Here is a 13,343-nt window from a genome sequence, read left to right on the forward strand (position 1 = left end):
AATTCAAATACCCTCAACGTTGAATGGAAGAAGTACAGTCTGCCTGCTCAGTCGTTCAATAAAGATCATGGATGAAATGATATTCCATGGCCACTACACTGCACTAACCCTGAATCCCATAATTTTCTTAATATTCCAAAATCCGTCAATACCTTTCTTCTAAATATTCAGCAACTCAACCTCCACAGTCTTCTTGGGTAGATAATTCCAAAATCCACTACCCTCTGAGTGAAGGAGTTTCCATTCTTCCCTGTCCTGAATAGCTGACCCGTACTTCGGGACCATGTAAACAGTCATGGCAACCAATCAGCAACAAGACCCCCTTCCCTACATCACAATTGATGATTGTTAAGTATGTAAAGGCCAAGCATTTGGAGGACAAACCACCAATGAACAGGTGATATCTCCTCGTTTGGTGATGAAATGTTTGCAAATGGATTGCCAAGATCGGAGAACAATTCAACTCCTCCATCAACCACCCAAGCTACACGTTTAATGAGTTATTTCCAGAGTACACCCCAACCCTATAGCTGAACTGGCAGGCCCAGAAGAACAGTCTGCTGGTCTTGTAGAACACGCTGAAGTCTATGAATAGACAGCTTATTTATTGAGAGTTAGTGAGTAGTAGTGTATGAGTTTGGGATCAGGTAGAAGCCTTGTACCTGTCCTTTTTCTCAGAACCTGCTTATTCCAGTTCCCAGTTTCTGGTCATGGGTGGCCTTTCTTAACCTTGGATCAGCACTTTCTAGTCCCAATCGTGCTTTTTACTGTGGCTTGGTCTTTCCAGCTGCTTTGTGCTTCCTGCTGTGAATTCTCTTCTTCGGTTGGCAGGAGCTAATCAAGTCCAACGTTCTCCAGATCGGGGTCTGCACCTCCGAGCCCGGTACATTCTTTTCATTGTCACGTGATTTTTGACAGCTTGCTGAGGCTTATTTCCTGGTGGCTATTCCTCAATTTCAGAGAGACAATTTTTATTCTGAAATAACAGTTGTGTTGTGTAGATTTTTTCCCCCTATTCTTTTATTTCTTCCTGAAGCACTTCATCATAATTCGTAGTTGCCTGAGATGGTGTCTGATCTATGAATATTACACTGCTCTATTAGGCTATTTGCTGTTGATGTTTCATTCTGCAGTAATCGGTCCCTGGGGGATAATTATGGATTTAACAAGCTTGTGAATTGTAATTCTTTGGTTAATTTCTTTCTTCATTGCTCTCATTGGCTTTCTCCCATTAGATTCGCAGTACAGAGGAGGGGCTGAACATGGTTAATGAAATCGTCAAACGTCATGTGACTTGTTGTGTCACCTGGTTTGGACCCATTCATCCAATAGTGAGGGTCTTTCATCCAACGTACATCAAGTGCATCCTGTTTCAATCAGGTAGAGCAGCTTGACACTGGAAATTACTGGGGATTTTTTTCAGTACAGGTTCAATACTTCTCTGAAATTCCAAGAACCTCTGAAATTAGATTTATTTTGTTCTGAGCGCCGATACGATGTCACAAATGGAAAATCCCACAGGACACTGGGAAGTTCCCAGGCAATGGTTCTGAGAAGTGACCTTATGTATGTATTGTTAATGAAAAATAGGGAAAACTCTGCATAAAGTGAAAACTGAAGATCTCAATCTTGGATTGAAAGAGTGAATTTGTCAGAATGAGAATATGCCACTTAACGATGTGCTGATTGTGAAACAAGGACCTATCAGGATGAACTGAAAATTGAAGGTACTTATGAATATTCAGTAGGCTGGTTGCAGAAACTTAAAAAAAAGGCATGTGCCAGCAGAGAAGTTAACCAAGTTTGACAAAATAGTCGCTGATGAAAATTTTAGCACGCTGCACCAGAACACGTGTGAGGGCAAAGATTGCTTACCAGTTGCACTTAAATTCAATTGGAAATGATCTATCTCATTATATAGTCTGAAACACTTGCTGCCCCTAGCATTTCAGATAAGGGGTACTTGTCCTGTACTGCGTCATTATTCCTGCCCAGAATCATAGGAGCGTAAATCTCATTTCAGGTCCTAAACTTTCTCCAGTTTTGATGAAAGGTGACCAGTCTGAAACATCAATCTAGTTTCTTTCTCTAATGACTTAGAAACTAGAAGCATAGGAAAACTACAGCACAATACAGGACCTTCGGCTCACAATGCTGTGCCGAACATGTACGTACTTTAGAAATTACGTCAGGTTACCCATAGCCCTCTATTTTTCTAAGCTCCATGTACCTGTCCAGGAGTCTCTTAAAAGATCCTATCGTATCTGCTTCCAGCACCTTCTCCCTCTTAATGTCTACTCAAGCTTTTCAATCCGCTGTAAATCATCCCTACAATCGCCGAGATCCTTTTCCATAGTGACTACTGAAGCAAAGTATTCAATTAAGAATCTCAGCTATCTCTTCCAGTTCCCTCCACACTTTTCCACTGTCACACATGATTGATCCTACTTTCTCACATCTTATTCTCTTGCTCTTCACATACTTGTAAAATGCCTTGGGGTTTTCTTTAATCCTGCTCTCCAATGCTTCTCATGGCCCCTTCTGGCTCTCTTAATTTCATTCTTAAACTCCTTCCTGTTACCCTTATAATCTTCTAGATCTCTATCATTACATGTTTTTTTTAAACCTTTTGTAACCCCCTGAACATTTGCCACATTTCTGCCGTGCATTTCCCTGCCCCTGAGAACATCTGCTCCCAATTAATGTTTCCAAGTTCCTGCATGATAGCTTCATGTTTCCCCTTACTCCAGTTAAACACCTCCCTAACTTGTCTGTTTCTGTCCCTCTCCAATGTTATGGTAAGGGAGATAGAATTGTGATCTCTATCTCCAAAATGCTCTCCCACTGAGAGACCTGATTCCTGACCAGGTTCATTTCCCAATACCAGATCAAGTACAGCTTGTCCTCTTGTAGGCTTATCTACATATTTTGTCAGAAAACCTTCCTGAACACACCTAACAAACTCCACCCCATCTAAACCCCTTGCTGTAGGGAGATGCCAATCAATATTTGGGAATTCAAATCTCCCACCATAACAACCCTGTTATTATTACACCTTTCCAGAATTTGTCCCCCTGTCTGCTCCTCGATGTTCGTGTTACTACTGGGTGGTCTATAATATATAAAAAAAATCTCCCAGTAGAGCTATTGAGCCCTTCCTGTTTCTAACTTCCACCCACAGAGACTCTGTAGACAATCCCTCCATGACTTCCTCCTTTTCTGTTGCCATGACACTATCTCTGATCAGCAGTGCCATGCCCCCACCTCTTTTGCCTCCCTCCCTGTCCTTTCTGAAACATCTAAAGCCTGGCACTCTAACTAACTATTCCTGTCCCTGAGCCATCCAAGTCTCTGTAATGGCCACAAAATTATAGAAACATAGAAACCCTACAGCACAATACAGGCCCTTTGGCCCACAACGTTGTGCTGAACATGTCCCTACCTTAGAAATTACTCGGCTTACCTATAGCCCTCTATTTTACTAAGTTCCGTCTACCTATCTCTTAAAAGTCCCTATTGTATCCGCCTCGCTGCTCTAAGCTCATCTGCTTTGTTCACGATACTCCTTGCATTAAAATAAACACATCTCAAACTATCGATCTGAGCGTATCCCTACTCTATCATCTGCCTATCCTCCCAATATGTACCACGACCTCTGGCTGTTCACCTTCCCTCTTTAGGATATCGTGGACACGATCTGAAACATCCCGGACCCTGGCACCTGTGAGGCAAACTACCACCCACGTTTCTTTCCTGCGTCTGCAGAATCACCTGTCTGACCAACTAACTATAGAGTCCCTTCTTACTGTTGCCTTCTTCCTTTCCTTACCCTTCTGAGCCACAGGGCCAGACTCTGTGCCTGAGGCACGGCCACCGTGGCTTCTCCCGGTTAGGCCGTGTCCCCAACAGTACTCGAGCAGGAGTACTTATTGTTAAGGTGGCAGTTCTCTAGTATCTGACTCCTGCCCTTCCCAGATGTTCCCAGATGTTTGGTTTTCATTCCGATCTCTGACATCTGCAGTATTTTTTCCCAGTTCTGGATTCTTCTTGGGACAGTCAGTGATTTGCTGACCCTCTGAATTTTTATTTTGAACTCTCTTCAAACATTCAACCAGAAAGTCTTCGTAAACAAGCTCTTCCCCTGGGATTACGCAATTATTTTCTCCTCAAATGTCTGACCACCATTTGAGGACTGCATTTGCATTGATCCTCTTTGCTAATGAAGTGCATCTCCCAACTACTGTCTGTGTGCAGGGTGATGTGGAGGGGAAGATTTTCTCCCCTATCGGTAACTGTGCTCTCTCTTGCCTCAGTATTGTTCCCCAAGCATTGCCATGGCAGAGTTTGCACAGAGAGAGGCTGAGCAATGGTCGCACCCATCCTTCCACATTGCACACTCTTCCTCTATATCGCTGTGTGACACGTGTAGGAGGTTACAGAGCATGGGTGTGTAATGTAAACCATCCGGAACAAACATCTGATCTCCAGTCTCAAAGTAAAGCTTGCGGGATTTGATCTGACATGTAAAATATTTATGGTCCAAAATCAAATCAAGTGCGGCATCGTTGTTACGATTTGGCAATTCTACAGAATGACCTAGTTCCTTAAGATTGTTATAGGGTGGTAATGGGGGCGAGCTCCCACTATCTATTACATGCTCCTAATGGAGTGTGTCTCAAATAGCCTCTGACAACAAAGTCCATCTCCTGTTCTTCACATGTGGCTTAAGCTACCAAGCCCAGCAGAATTGTTTCTACTGACGGGGTGAAGGCAGGTTATTGGTGCCTTAAAATCGGACGCTCCGGGCGGATGGGGCTCATCAGCGATATTTTGCAGCTCATATAGGAGAAGGAGACTCTGATTTCAAGCCTTGTGGTTATACCCACCAAAGAAAAGGCTCTGGCAGTAAATCCTGAGGGGAAAAAATCTGGATTTGAATTCCCTAAGGCAGCCCCACATTGAGTTCGATGCTGACTTTTCCACTCCTGTACTGCCACTGGTGCCGAACTGTATTGCTTTCTGCCGTGAATTTGGGTTCATCAGCTGCGTGGAGAGGCTGAACCTGCTACGTGGTCAAAAGTTTGCTCTCCATATTGTACTGCCCTGGCTTGTGTAGCACATAGACAGCTGGGTCGCGATGCCCGTGGTCAACCCCGACCAACAGAGGGCCTCACAGAAAATGCTGCACAGACTGTAGATCTTGGGACATGTTGCATTTAGGTCAGTCACACAGAAGACAGTGAGCGTATCTCCACGCTTCCATGAGTTTTGCCTTGAATCTTGTCATTGCCCTATTCACTGTCTCTGATTGCAGGAACAAGCCCAACTTCTTCCTGAAGTCCACCCCAGGGATCCCTCCTGCACCTGGTCTCCAGGACCATCATGCCCCACCCAGTCCAGCTGCCCACAGCTGAGCTATTTTAGTCTCCTCATACCCTGCCGTATTCGAGGTGCTGTGTATGTATGCACAGTGGCCTGTGTTCCTGCAGCCCACCCAGAAATATACTCTTCTTCACTCTTCGGAACACGTCTCCACCTCCACGCCCTTTTTATTACGTGCCGTAGAAGATGCTGGATTGGAAGTGCAACTGGAGATGCACTTGCGAAGGTTGACTTGGATATGGGGTAGATACTGACCGGAGTTTTGAGGATCAGAGTAAATACAATATGGTTGAACGCCCAACCAAACCTACTGAACTACCTTCTCCGAAAACTAAATTAGTTAATGGGAGTTAGCAAAGAAAAATTGATTAGGTTGTTGACACCAAGATTATCTCAAATGTCTGCTACTTCAGTAGCTTAATACGCTATTTATCTTCAGAAGGTAAGAACCACACTCAGCAGGTCAGGCTTGTTGTGAGGAGAGAAGTGGGTAATGTTTCACATGGAAGAGCTTTACCAATTTCTCTTTTTATTTCAATATCTTCATTTTTAATTATTTTCATTCATTTGGCTCTCATGATAGGCCAGAGTGTTCCCAGCTCTGAAGAATACTGCCAGGGTAGGGTTGGCTGTGCTGTGGTGTAAGGGAATGTTTCCCACCCCTCTGTGAATGTAAGCCTCTGAACGTGGCTGGATGCATCAACACACCCAGCACCCTGCAGAGAAACACCTGTGGATGTGTGGTAAACATGAATCAAGTGATTTCTGCATTAAATTAAATATAAGACATGGGAGAAGAATTAGGCCACTTGGCCCATCAAGTCTGTTCTACCATTCCATCATGGCTGATTTATTATCCCTCTCAACCCCATTCTCCCCATGAATTTTGATGTCCTGATTAACCAAGAACCTATCAACCTCCACTTTAAATACATTGAATGACTTGCCTCCACAGCTGTCTGTGCCAATGAATTCCACAGATTCACCACCCTTTGGTGAAAGAAATTCCTCTTCACCTCCGTTCTATAAGGATGCCCCTTAATTCTGAGGTTGTGTCCTCTGGTCCTTAACTCTCCCAATGAAGGCAACATACTCTTCACATTTATTCTATCTTGGCCTTTCATTTAATAGGTTTCAATGAAATTCCCACTCAGTGTTCTAAATTTCAGCGAGTACAGGCCATCAAACTTGAACCTTTCCATTCCCAGATTCATTCTTGTGAAAATCCTGTGGAACCTCCCCAATGTCAGCATATCTTTTCTTTACTATGGGGTCCAAAATTCCAAGTGCGGTCTAACCAATACCTTATGAAGTCTCAGCATAACATTCTTGCTCTTGTATTCTATTCCCTTGAAATGAATGCTAACATTGCATTTGCCTTCCTTACCTCCAACAACCTGCAAGTTAACCATTGGGGAATCCTACACGAGGGCTCCCAAGTCCATTTGCACCTCTGGTTTTTGAATTTTCTCCCCATTTAGAAAATAGTCTATGTATTTATTCTAACAAAGTGAATGACAATACACTTCCCTGCACTGTATTCCATCTGCCACTTCTTTGCCTATTCTCCCAATCCGTCCAAGTTCTTCTGGAGACTCCCTGCTTTGTCACCATTATTTCCCGTCTGCCTATTTTTATATTGTCTGCAAACTTGAGCAAAAAGGTCCCAGTACAGACCCCTGCTGATCACCACTAATCACCAGCAACCAACAAGAACAGGCCCCCTTTATTCTGATTCTTTGCCTCCTACCGGTCAGCCAATTTTATATTTGTGCTAGTGTCTTCCCTGTATCACAATGGCTCTTGTTAAGCAGTCTCGTGTGTGGCACCTTGACAATGGCCTTCTGAAATTCCAAGTAAACAACACCCACTGACTCTCCTTTGTCTATCCTGCCTGCTATTTCCTCAAAGAATTCTGACAGATTTATCAGGGAAAACTTTCCATGCTGACTTTGGCCTACTTTATCATGTGCCTCCAAGCTCCCCAAAGCATCATCCTTAATAACATCTTCCCAACCACTAAAGTCAGGCAAACTGCCCTATCATTTTCTTTCTTATGCCTCCTTCCCTTCTTAAAGAGTGGAGTGATGCTTGTAATTTTCCGGTACTCCGGAACCATTTCAGAATTTAGTGATTCCAGAAAGATCATTGCAAATGCCAGCACAATCTCTTTGACTAACTTTTTTTTTCCATAACCCCGGGGTGCAGTCCATCTGGCCCAGGTGACCTATCTACCTTCAGACCTTTCAGCTTCCCACACAGCTTCTCCTTAACAACAGCAACTACACTCCCTACTGCCCCTGACACACTTGAATTTCTGCCATACTGCTGGTGTCTTCCACAGTGATGACTAATGCAAAGCATTTAATAAGTTCATCTACTATTTTTGTTCCCTCATGAGTACCTCTCAAGTGTTTTCCACCAGTCCAATATCCACTCTCACCTCTTTTACCCTTTTCATATCTGAAAAAAAATGTTTTGCATTTTTTTGATACTTTGGCTAGCTTACTTTCATATTTCATCATTTCTCTCTATGTTTTTTTTAATTGCCTTTTTTAAAACCCTTCCAATCCTCTAACTTCCCACTATCTTTTGCTATATTATATACCTACTTTTTTGCTTTGATGCAGTCAGCCACAATTGCTTCATCTTCTCTAGAATATTTCCTCATCTTTGGGATGTACCAATTCTGCGCCTTCCAAATTTCCCCTGAAACTGCAGCCACTGCTGTTCTACCGTTATCTCTGCGAGTGTCCCTTCCTCTCTCGTGCTCCTCTAATTCCCTTTACTTCACTGTTACACCGATACCTCTGACTTTATCTTTCCCTCTCAAACTGCAGAGTGAATTTGATCATCAGCTCCTAAGTGTCCCTTTACCTTGAGCACCCTAATTAAATCTGGTTTACACAACACACAAACCAGGATTGCCCTTCCCCTGATGGGCTCAATCACAAGCTGCTCTATAAAGCCATCTTGTAGGCACTCTACAAATTCTCTCTTGGGATCTACCACCAACCTGATATTGTTTTCCCCTGTCTACCTGAATATTGAAATCCCCCATGACTTCTTAACATTGCCCTTTTGACATGCCTTTTCTATTTCCCTTTGTAATTTATATGCTACATCCAGTCTAATGTTCAGGTGGCTCTATATAACTCCCATCATGGTCTTTTTAACCTTGCAGTTTCCTAACTCTACCCACAAGGATACTACACCTTCTGCTCCTATGTCTCTTCTTTCTAAGGATTTGATTTCACTTTTTACCAACAGAGCCACCCCAGCCACTCTGCCTACTTGCCTGCCCTATTGATACAAAGTGTATCCTTGGACGCTAAGCTCCCAACTGTAATGTTCTTTAGGCATTTACTCAGCACATGCCAAAGCTGCCAATCTCTAACTGCATTTGAGATCTGTACCTTATTCCATATACTACATGCATTCAAATATCATGCCTTCAGTCCTGCATTTGTCACCCTTTTCAATTTTGCCCTCGTGTTATACTGCAACTCATCCTACTAACCGCAATCTTGCCCTATCATCTGCCTGTCCTTCCTCACAGTCTTATTACACACTGCATCTAATTGTGCGCCAACTGCCCCACATTCAGTCTTATCACTAGTTCCCAACTCCCCTGCTTAGTTTACACCCCCTTGTGTTCAGGTGTAACCTGCCCTTTTTGTACAGATCATACCTTCCCCAGAAGAGATCCCAATGATCCAGAAATCTAAAAGATAAAGATCTGTTGCAAAAGGCAATGTCTAAGGTGAGAGGCTTAATGTTTAACTGATCCAGGGCTGAGCCTCTTCACAATTTGGTTCATTGAACGCTGGTTCAGGAATGAAAGAATCATTGACCTGTTTATCGCAGGTTCTGAACTGAGAACGGATGCCAGGGTTCCTACAGGGATTATAGGTTGAGTTGTTTATGCGCTGTGTCGTTCTGTGAGACTGGCGTTGTGCCATCTCATTTGACATTGTATTTGGGCTTTCTAGAGCAAACACCCAGTGCAGGTCCCACGGCTGGATATGCTTGTGAGTTTTACAGAAGGAACCATATGGCCTGTGGGTCTGTCTGCCCCCTCCTCATTTCACTCTCCTGCCTGCTTTCTGCCCACAATTTTCTTTCAAGTTTGTTTTGAAAGCTGAAGTTGAATCCACTTCCATCAGGTAGTGTATTCCAGATGCTAAATGCTCACTGTATAAAAATAATTCTTTCATGTTGCTTTTTGATCCTTGACCCTGCCACCAATTGCTGCAGTTTCCCTGATCTGTCAGGCCCCATGTTTCCTCTCCATCTTCTCTGCTCTGAGAAGGGCAATTCCAGCCTCATAATGAGAATTCCTCATTCCTGGAATTAGAGTAAACTTTTACTGCATTCTCTCTGGGATATTCACATTCTTCTTGAATTCGAGGGAATGGAATTGGATGCAATAACTGGACTATGGCCAGATAAATGTTCCGCGTAAGTTATGACCAGCAGAAGATTACACTGATCAATGCTGGGATCAAGTAGCTGTAATTGGTAAACATCTTGTCCTTTGTGAATTAAAACTCAGTAGGCAAAATGGGAACAGGCTCTTTCCAATTCCATTTCCCATGAACAGTTGGACCAATTTTGAACTCTTGTCCTGTTTAATCCCCTCAAGGGTCCTTGCACAACTTTCTCTGTGCCCCAGCCCCAAAATAGCCAATGCATTTCCCAAAATATCCCAGGACCTGAAGTAGTTGTTTCCAGAAGCATTTCAACTCTGGGTAGGTGCGATGCCAAGGATTCGACGTCTTGTTTCCAGTTGCTGTTGCTCCCCCACAGCCTAACTTGTGAGCGCTAGTTCTGTACAAACAGGATCCTCCTGCGCTGTCATGCAGCTCTTAAACCGTAGAGATTCCGTAGATGCTGGAAAACTTGAGCGACACACACAAAATGCTGGGGGAGCTCAGTAGGTCAGGCAGAATCTCTGAAGGTGAATAAATAGTTGATGTTTCGGTCTGACGCCCTTCATTGGGAACTGTATATTTCCCTCCATAGATGCTGCCCGACTTGCTGAGTTTCTCCAGAATATTGTGTGTAGTGAAACTGCAGCCGAAGGGACATTGGATTGGCCATTTGACATCAGCCTAATTACCTGCCCATCCAGTCACTACTTGAGTTCCCCAGTATAATCTCAAAGTCCACCTTCTGTCCCTGCCTTTGGCTTTCTAGCCAAGACTATATAATAAAGGGACGTGAGTGGGATGAGGTATCCTGTGAGACATTTGCCTCATTGTGGGGCTGGACTAAGGGTAAAAGATATGGGATACGTGGAATGGCTCAGCAGTGAGGAGCTGGACTGTTGTAGAAGATGTTACTTTCACCATTCTGCTCATTTCTGATGTGTCAGCCAATAGTGTGCTTGCTGACCATCACATACTCACCTGTCCTAATCCCACTTTCCCATCACTCCGACTGTTCCCGTCTGTCTCACTTCCCCCTCTTTGGCAGGAGTGATCACCACTCGAGTCTTGTGGAAAGAAAAGACCCTGAGCACGCTGAGTTGTCCCTCCATAATGCTTGTGTTCAGTGGGTTAGATTCTGAGCAGCTGGGATAAACTTGAGTCATTCTTGGGAAAGGAAGGTGACTATGATTTACGGATGGCAATTATCGCCAACTTGGGAATGCTGCAGGACATCTTTCAGACAGTGCTCAAGGCACAGCCATCCCTGGGCTCCGCCTGTTAGGGTTAGGGCATGGGCTGTTCTGTAGTGATTGTATGGTGCCTCTTGCAAAGGCTCACAGACAATCCTGAAAAACCTTGTGCATTGGGCTGATAATCTGCCAGGATTGACTTCTGGCAAAGGGTCTTTGATCTGAAGTATCAACTTTGTTTCTCTCTCCACAGACGCTTCCCAACCTGCGGTGTATTTCTGGCTCCTTCTGTTCTTGTTTTGAATCATCATTTTCTGTAGTTGTCTGCTTTTGTCTCTCATGAGATGGTATAAAACCACATATTGTGTATGTCCTGTTGTCCTCTCCATACCACCCATTACCTTTGGCAAATTCCCCACTGTCAACATCTTTTGAAGGCTGTGGGTCACCCACCATTGATTAGAAGCCAAACTGGACTAGCTCTCGAATGCCAAGTGCAGCTCAGAAGCTGGTTAGCTTCTGGGTGACTCGATTCCTTACACTATGAGGCCATTCCCCCATTTCTTAAGCCACAAGCCTGGATTTTCCATTGGCGGAATTTTGGCAACATATAATGAATCATCCAAGCCAAAGCAGCACATTTGATGGGCCGATTGTCTCCCCCATCGGTGCAGCATGGCTGCAGAGACAATCAGGAATGAAACACAATGATGCTCCCTCCAAACTCATGACCCCTCCCTCCTCACTACCACAGCAGCCATGAGGCTGTCTCTTTCCAAACACACCTTATCCTCATAGCTTGGTGCTTCAGGGTCAGGAAGGCAATGACTGCCTGTGAGGAGGGTCTTGGTGATGCTCTGTCACTCATGTTGATGCTCTGTCACTCATGGTGATGCTCTGTCACTCATGGTGATGCTTTTCGGGAGTTGCATCTTGGCTGACATTAACGCTTCTCTACACAATGAACATGTAGGGTAACTTTTCTTCAATCTAACTGTTTAAAATTAATTGTTATGTTCTTTGCAGTTTAACAATCGATATTTTTCTGTTTGTATTTTAAGTAGCCTTTAAATACTCATTCATAACAAAGAAGCTTCCAGAATGAATATTTTCTAATGGGCTGATTTTTACTAGAGCATTGAATAACTGGATCATTCTTATCTATGGAATTTTTCTTCACTCTATAGTATAAAAGTAGCTGAATTGTGGCAGGTGTCATCTTTCTTTCCAGCTTTCTTTAGTTTCTCTCTCCAGGTAGTAGACCTGTGCATCTGTTCCTTTCATGTTCCCTTTGTTCTCTCGACACTTAATAAAACAATCCTGAAGCAACAAGTTTTATGACTCGTTCCTGACCTCTAAAACAACCTCAGACTTAAATACCAGAATCCAACGAATTTGGACTGATTTTTCTCGGCGTTAGTGTCCTTCCTTTGAGCTGCAGGATCTCCTGTTTTGGGCATTCTAAAGGCTGGTTTCACTTCCTCTTTCAGCTCCCGTTGCCCCAAAGGATGAACTCTTCTACGGTTTCCTCAGGCCTTGGTTGGGTAAGCAGTGGCTACTTTGTGGCTTCCTCATGTTCACTTGCACGATGCCAAGGTGGGGGTGTCATAGCACTAGGAATGGGCTGTTTCTGACCCTTGGTCTGATCCAGCCCAAGTGGGAGGGAGATTTGGCTGGAGGTCCCTTACAGTGTGGGAAGTATTTTACTGGGGGAGTTGTTTGAGCCAGGCCTGGTTAACCTTCACCAAAGCCCAGCTCAGCTTCAAGTTTTGAGGATGTAGTGTTACTGTTCTGGACACAGGTACTCAAACGCAGTCAAAGTAGGCGACTGCCCACACCAATGCGACCCATGGGGACAGCAGATCGGGGATGGTGCTGGTACTGCCCGGGAGCCTCATCAGGTGCAACCCTTCCGCTCTCCACACTCGCTATCTTCTCTCTGCTGGTTCTTCCTCATCTCAAAAACACCTTTTTGTTATCTACCTCTGCACTCCTGGTGAGTTATTCCCACCGCCCTTGCGGACAGGACAACTCTTAACAAGCCTCCAGGCTTTAAAGAGCGGCTGTTGGCTTCCTCGACCGCTGCTCCTCCTGCTGGCTCCCCTCTGCCACACTTCCCACTGCTCTCCTCACCTCCCTCACGTGATTCCACGCTCCATCTTCCTCTCCTACCAGATTCCACCATTTCAGCAGGCGAGGGAGGGGAATAAACTGTCAACATTTCAGGCCAAGCCCTCCTTCGAGAAGCATCAACTGTTTATTCCCCCTCTTTGGATGCTCCGTAGATGCTGCGTGTTACTCTAGATTTCCAATATCTGTCGAATCTTTTGTCTTCATG

At 44.3% G+C, this 13,343-nt stretch overlaps 1 protein-coding gene across 7 annotated transcripts in view; it reads left to right on the forward strand.

Annotated features, from left to right (window-relative positions):
- Positions 1-13,343, forward strand: part of LOC132406446 (ultra-long-chain fatty acid omega-hydroxylase) — a 54,352-nt gene that overhangs the window by 21,838 nt on the left and 19,171 nt on the right. For 5 of the 7 annotated variants that reach the window (XM_059992124.1, XM_059992125.1, XM_059992122.1 and 2 more), the window contains one exon: positions 12,496-12,549. In XM_059992124.1, coding sequence (XP_059848107.1) covers positions 12,496-12,549 — 54 coding nt within the window. Of the gene's footprint in view, positions 1-1,235; positions 1,381-12,495; positions 12,550-13,343 lie in introns of all 7 variants that reach the window. The other 2 variants (XM_059992123.1, XM_059992126.1) reach the window with 1 other exon arrangement.

This window comes from Hypanus sabinus, chromosome 16, assembly GCF_030144855.1.
Source record: "Hypanus sabinus isolate sHypSab1 chromosome 16, sHypSab1.hap1, whole genome shotgun sequence".
NCBI classification, from domain to species: domain Eukaryota; kingdom Metazoa; phylum Chordata; class Chondrichthyes; order Myliobatiformes; family Dasyatidae; genus Hypanus; species Hypanus sabinus.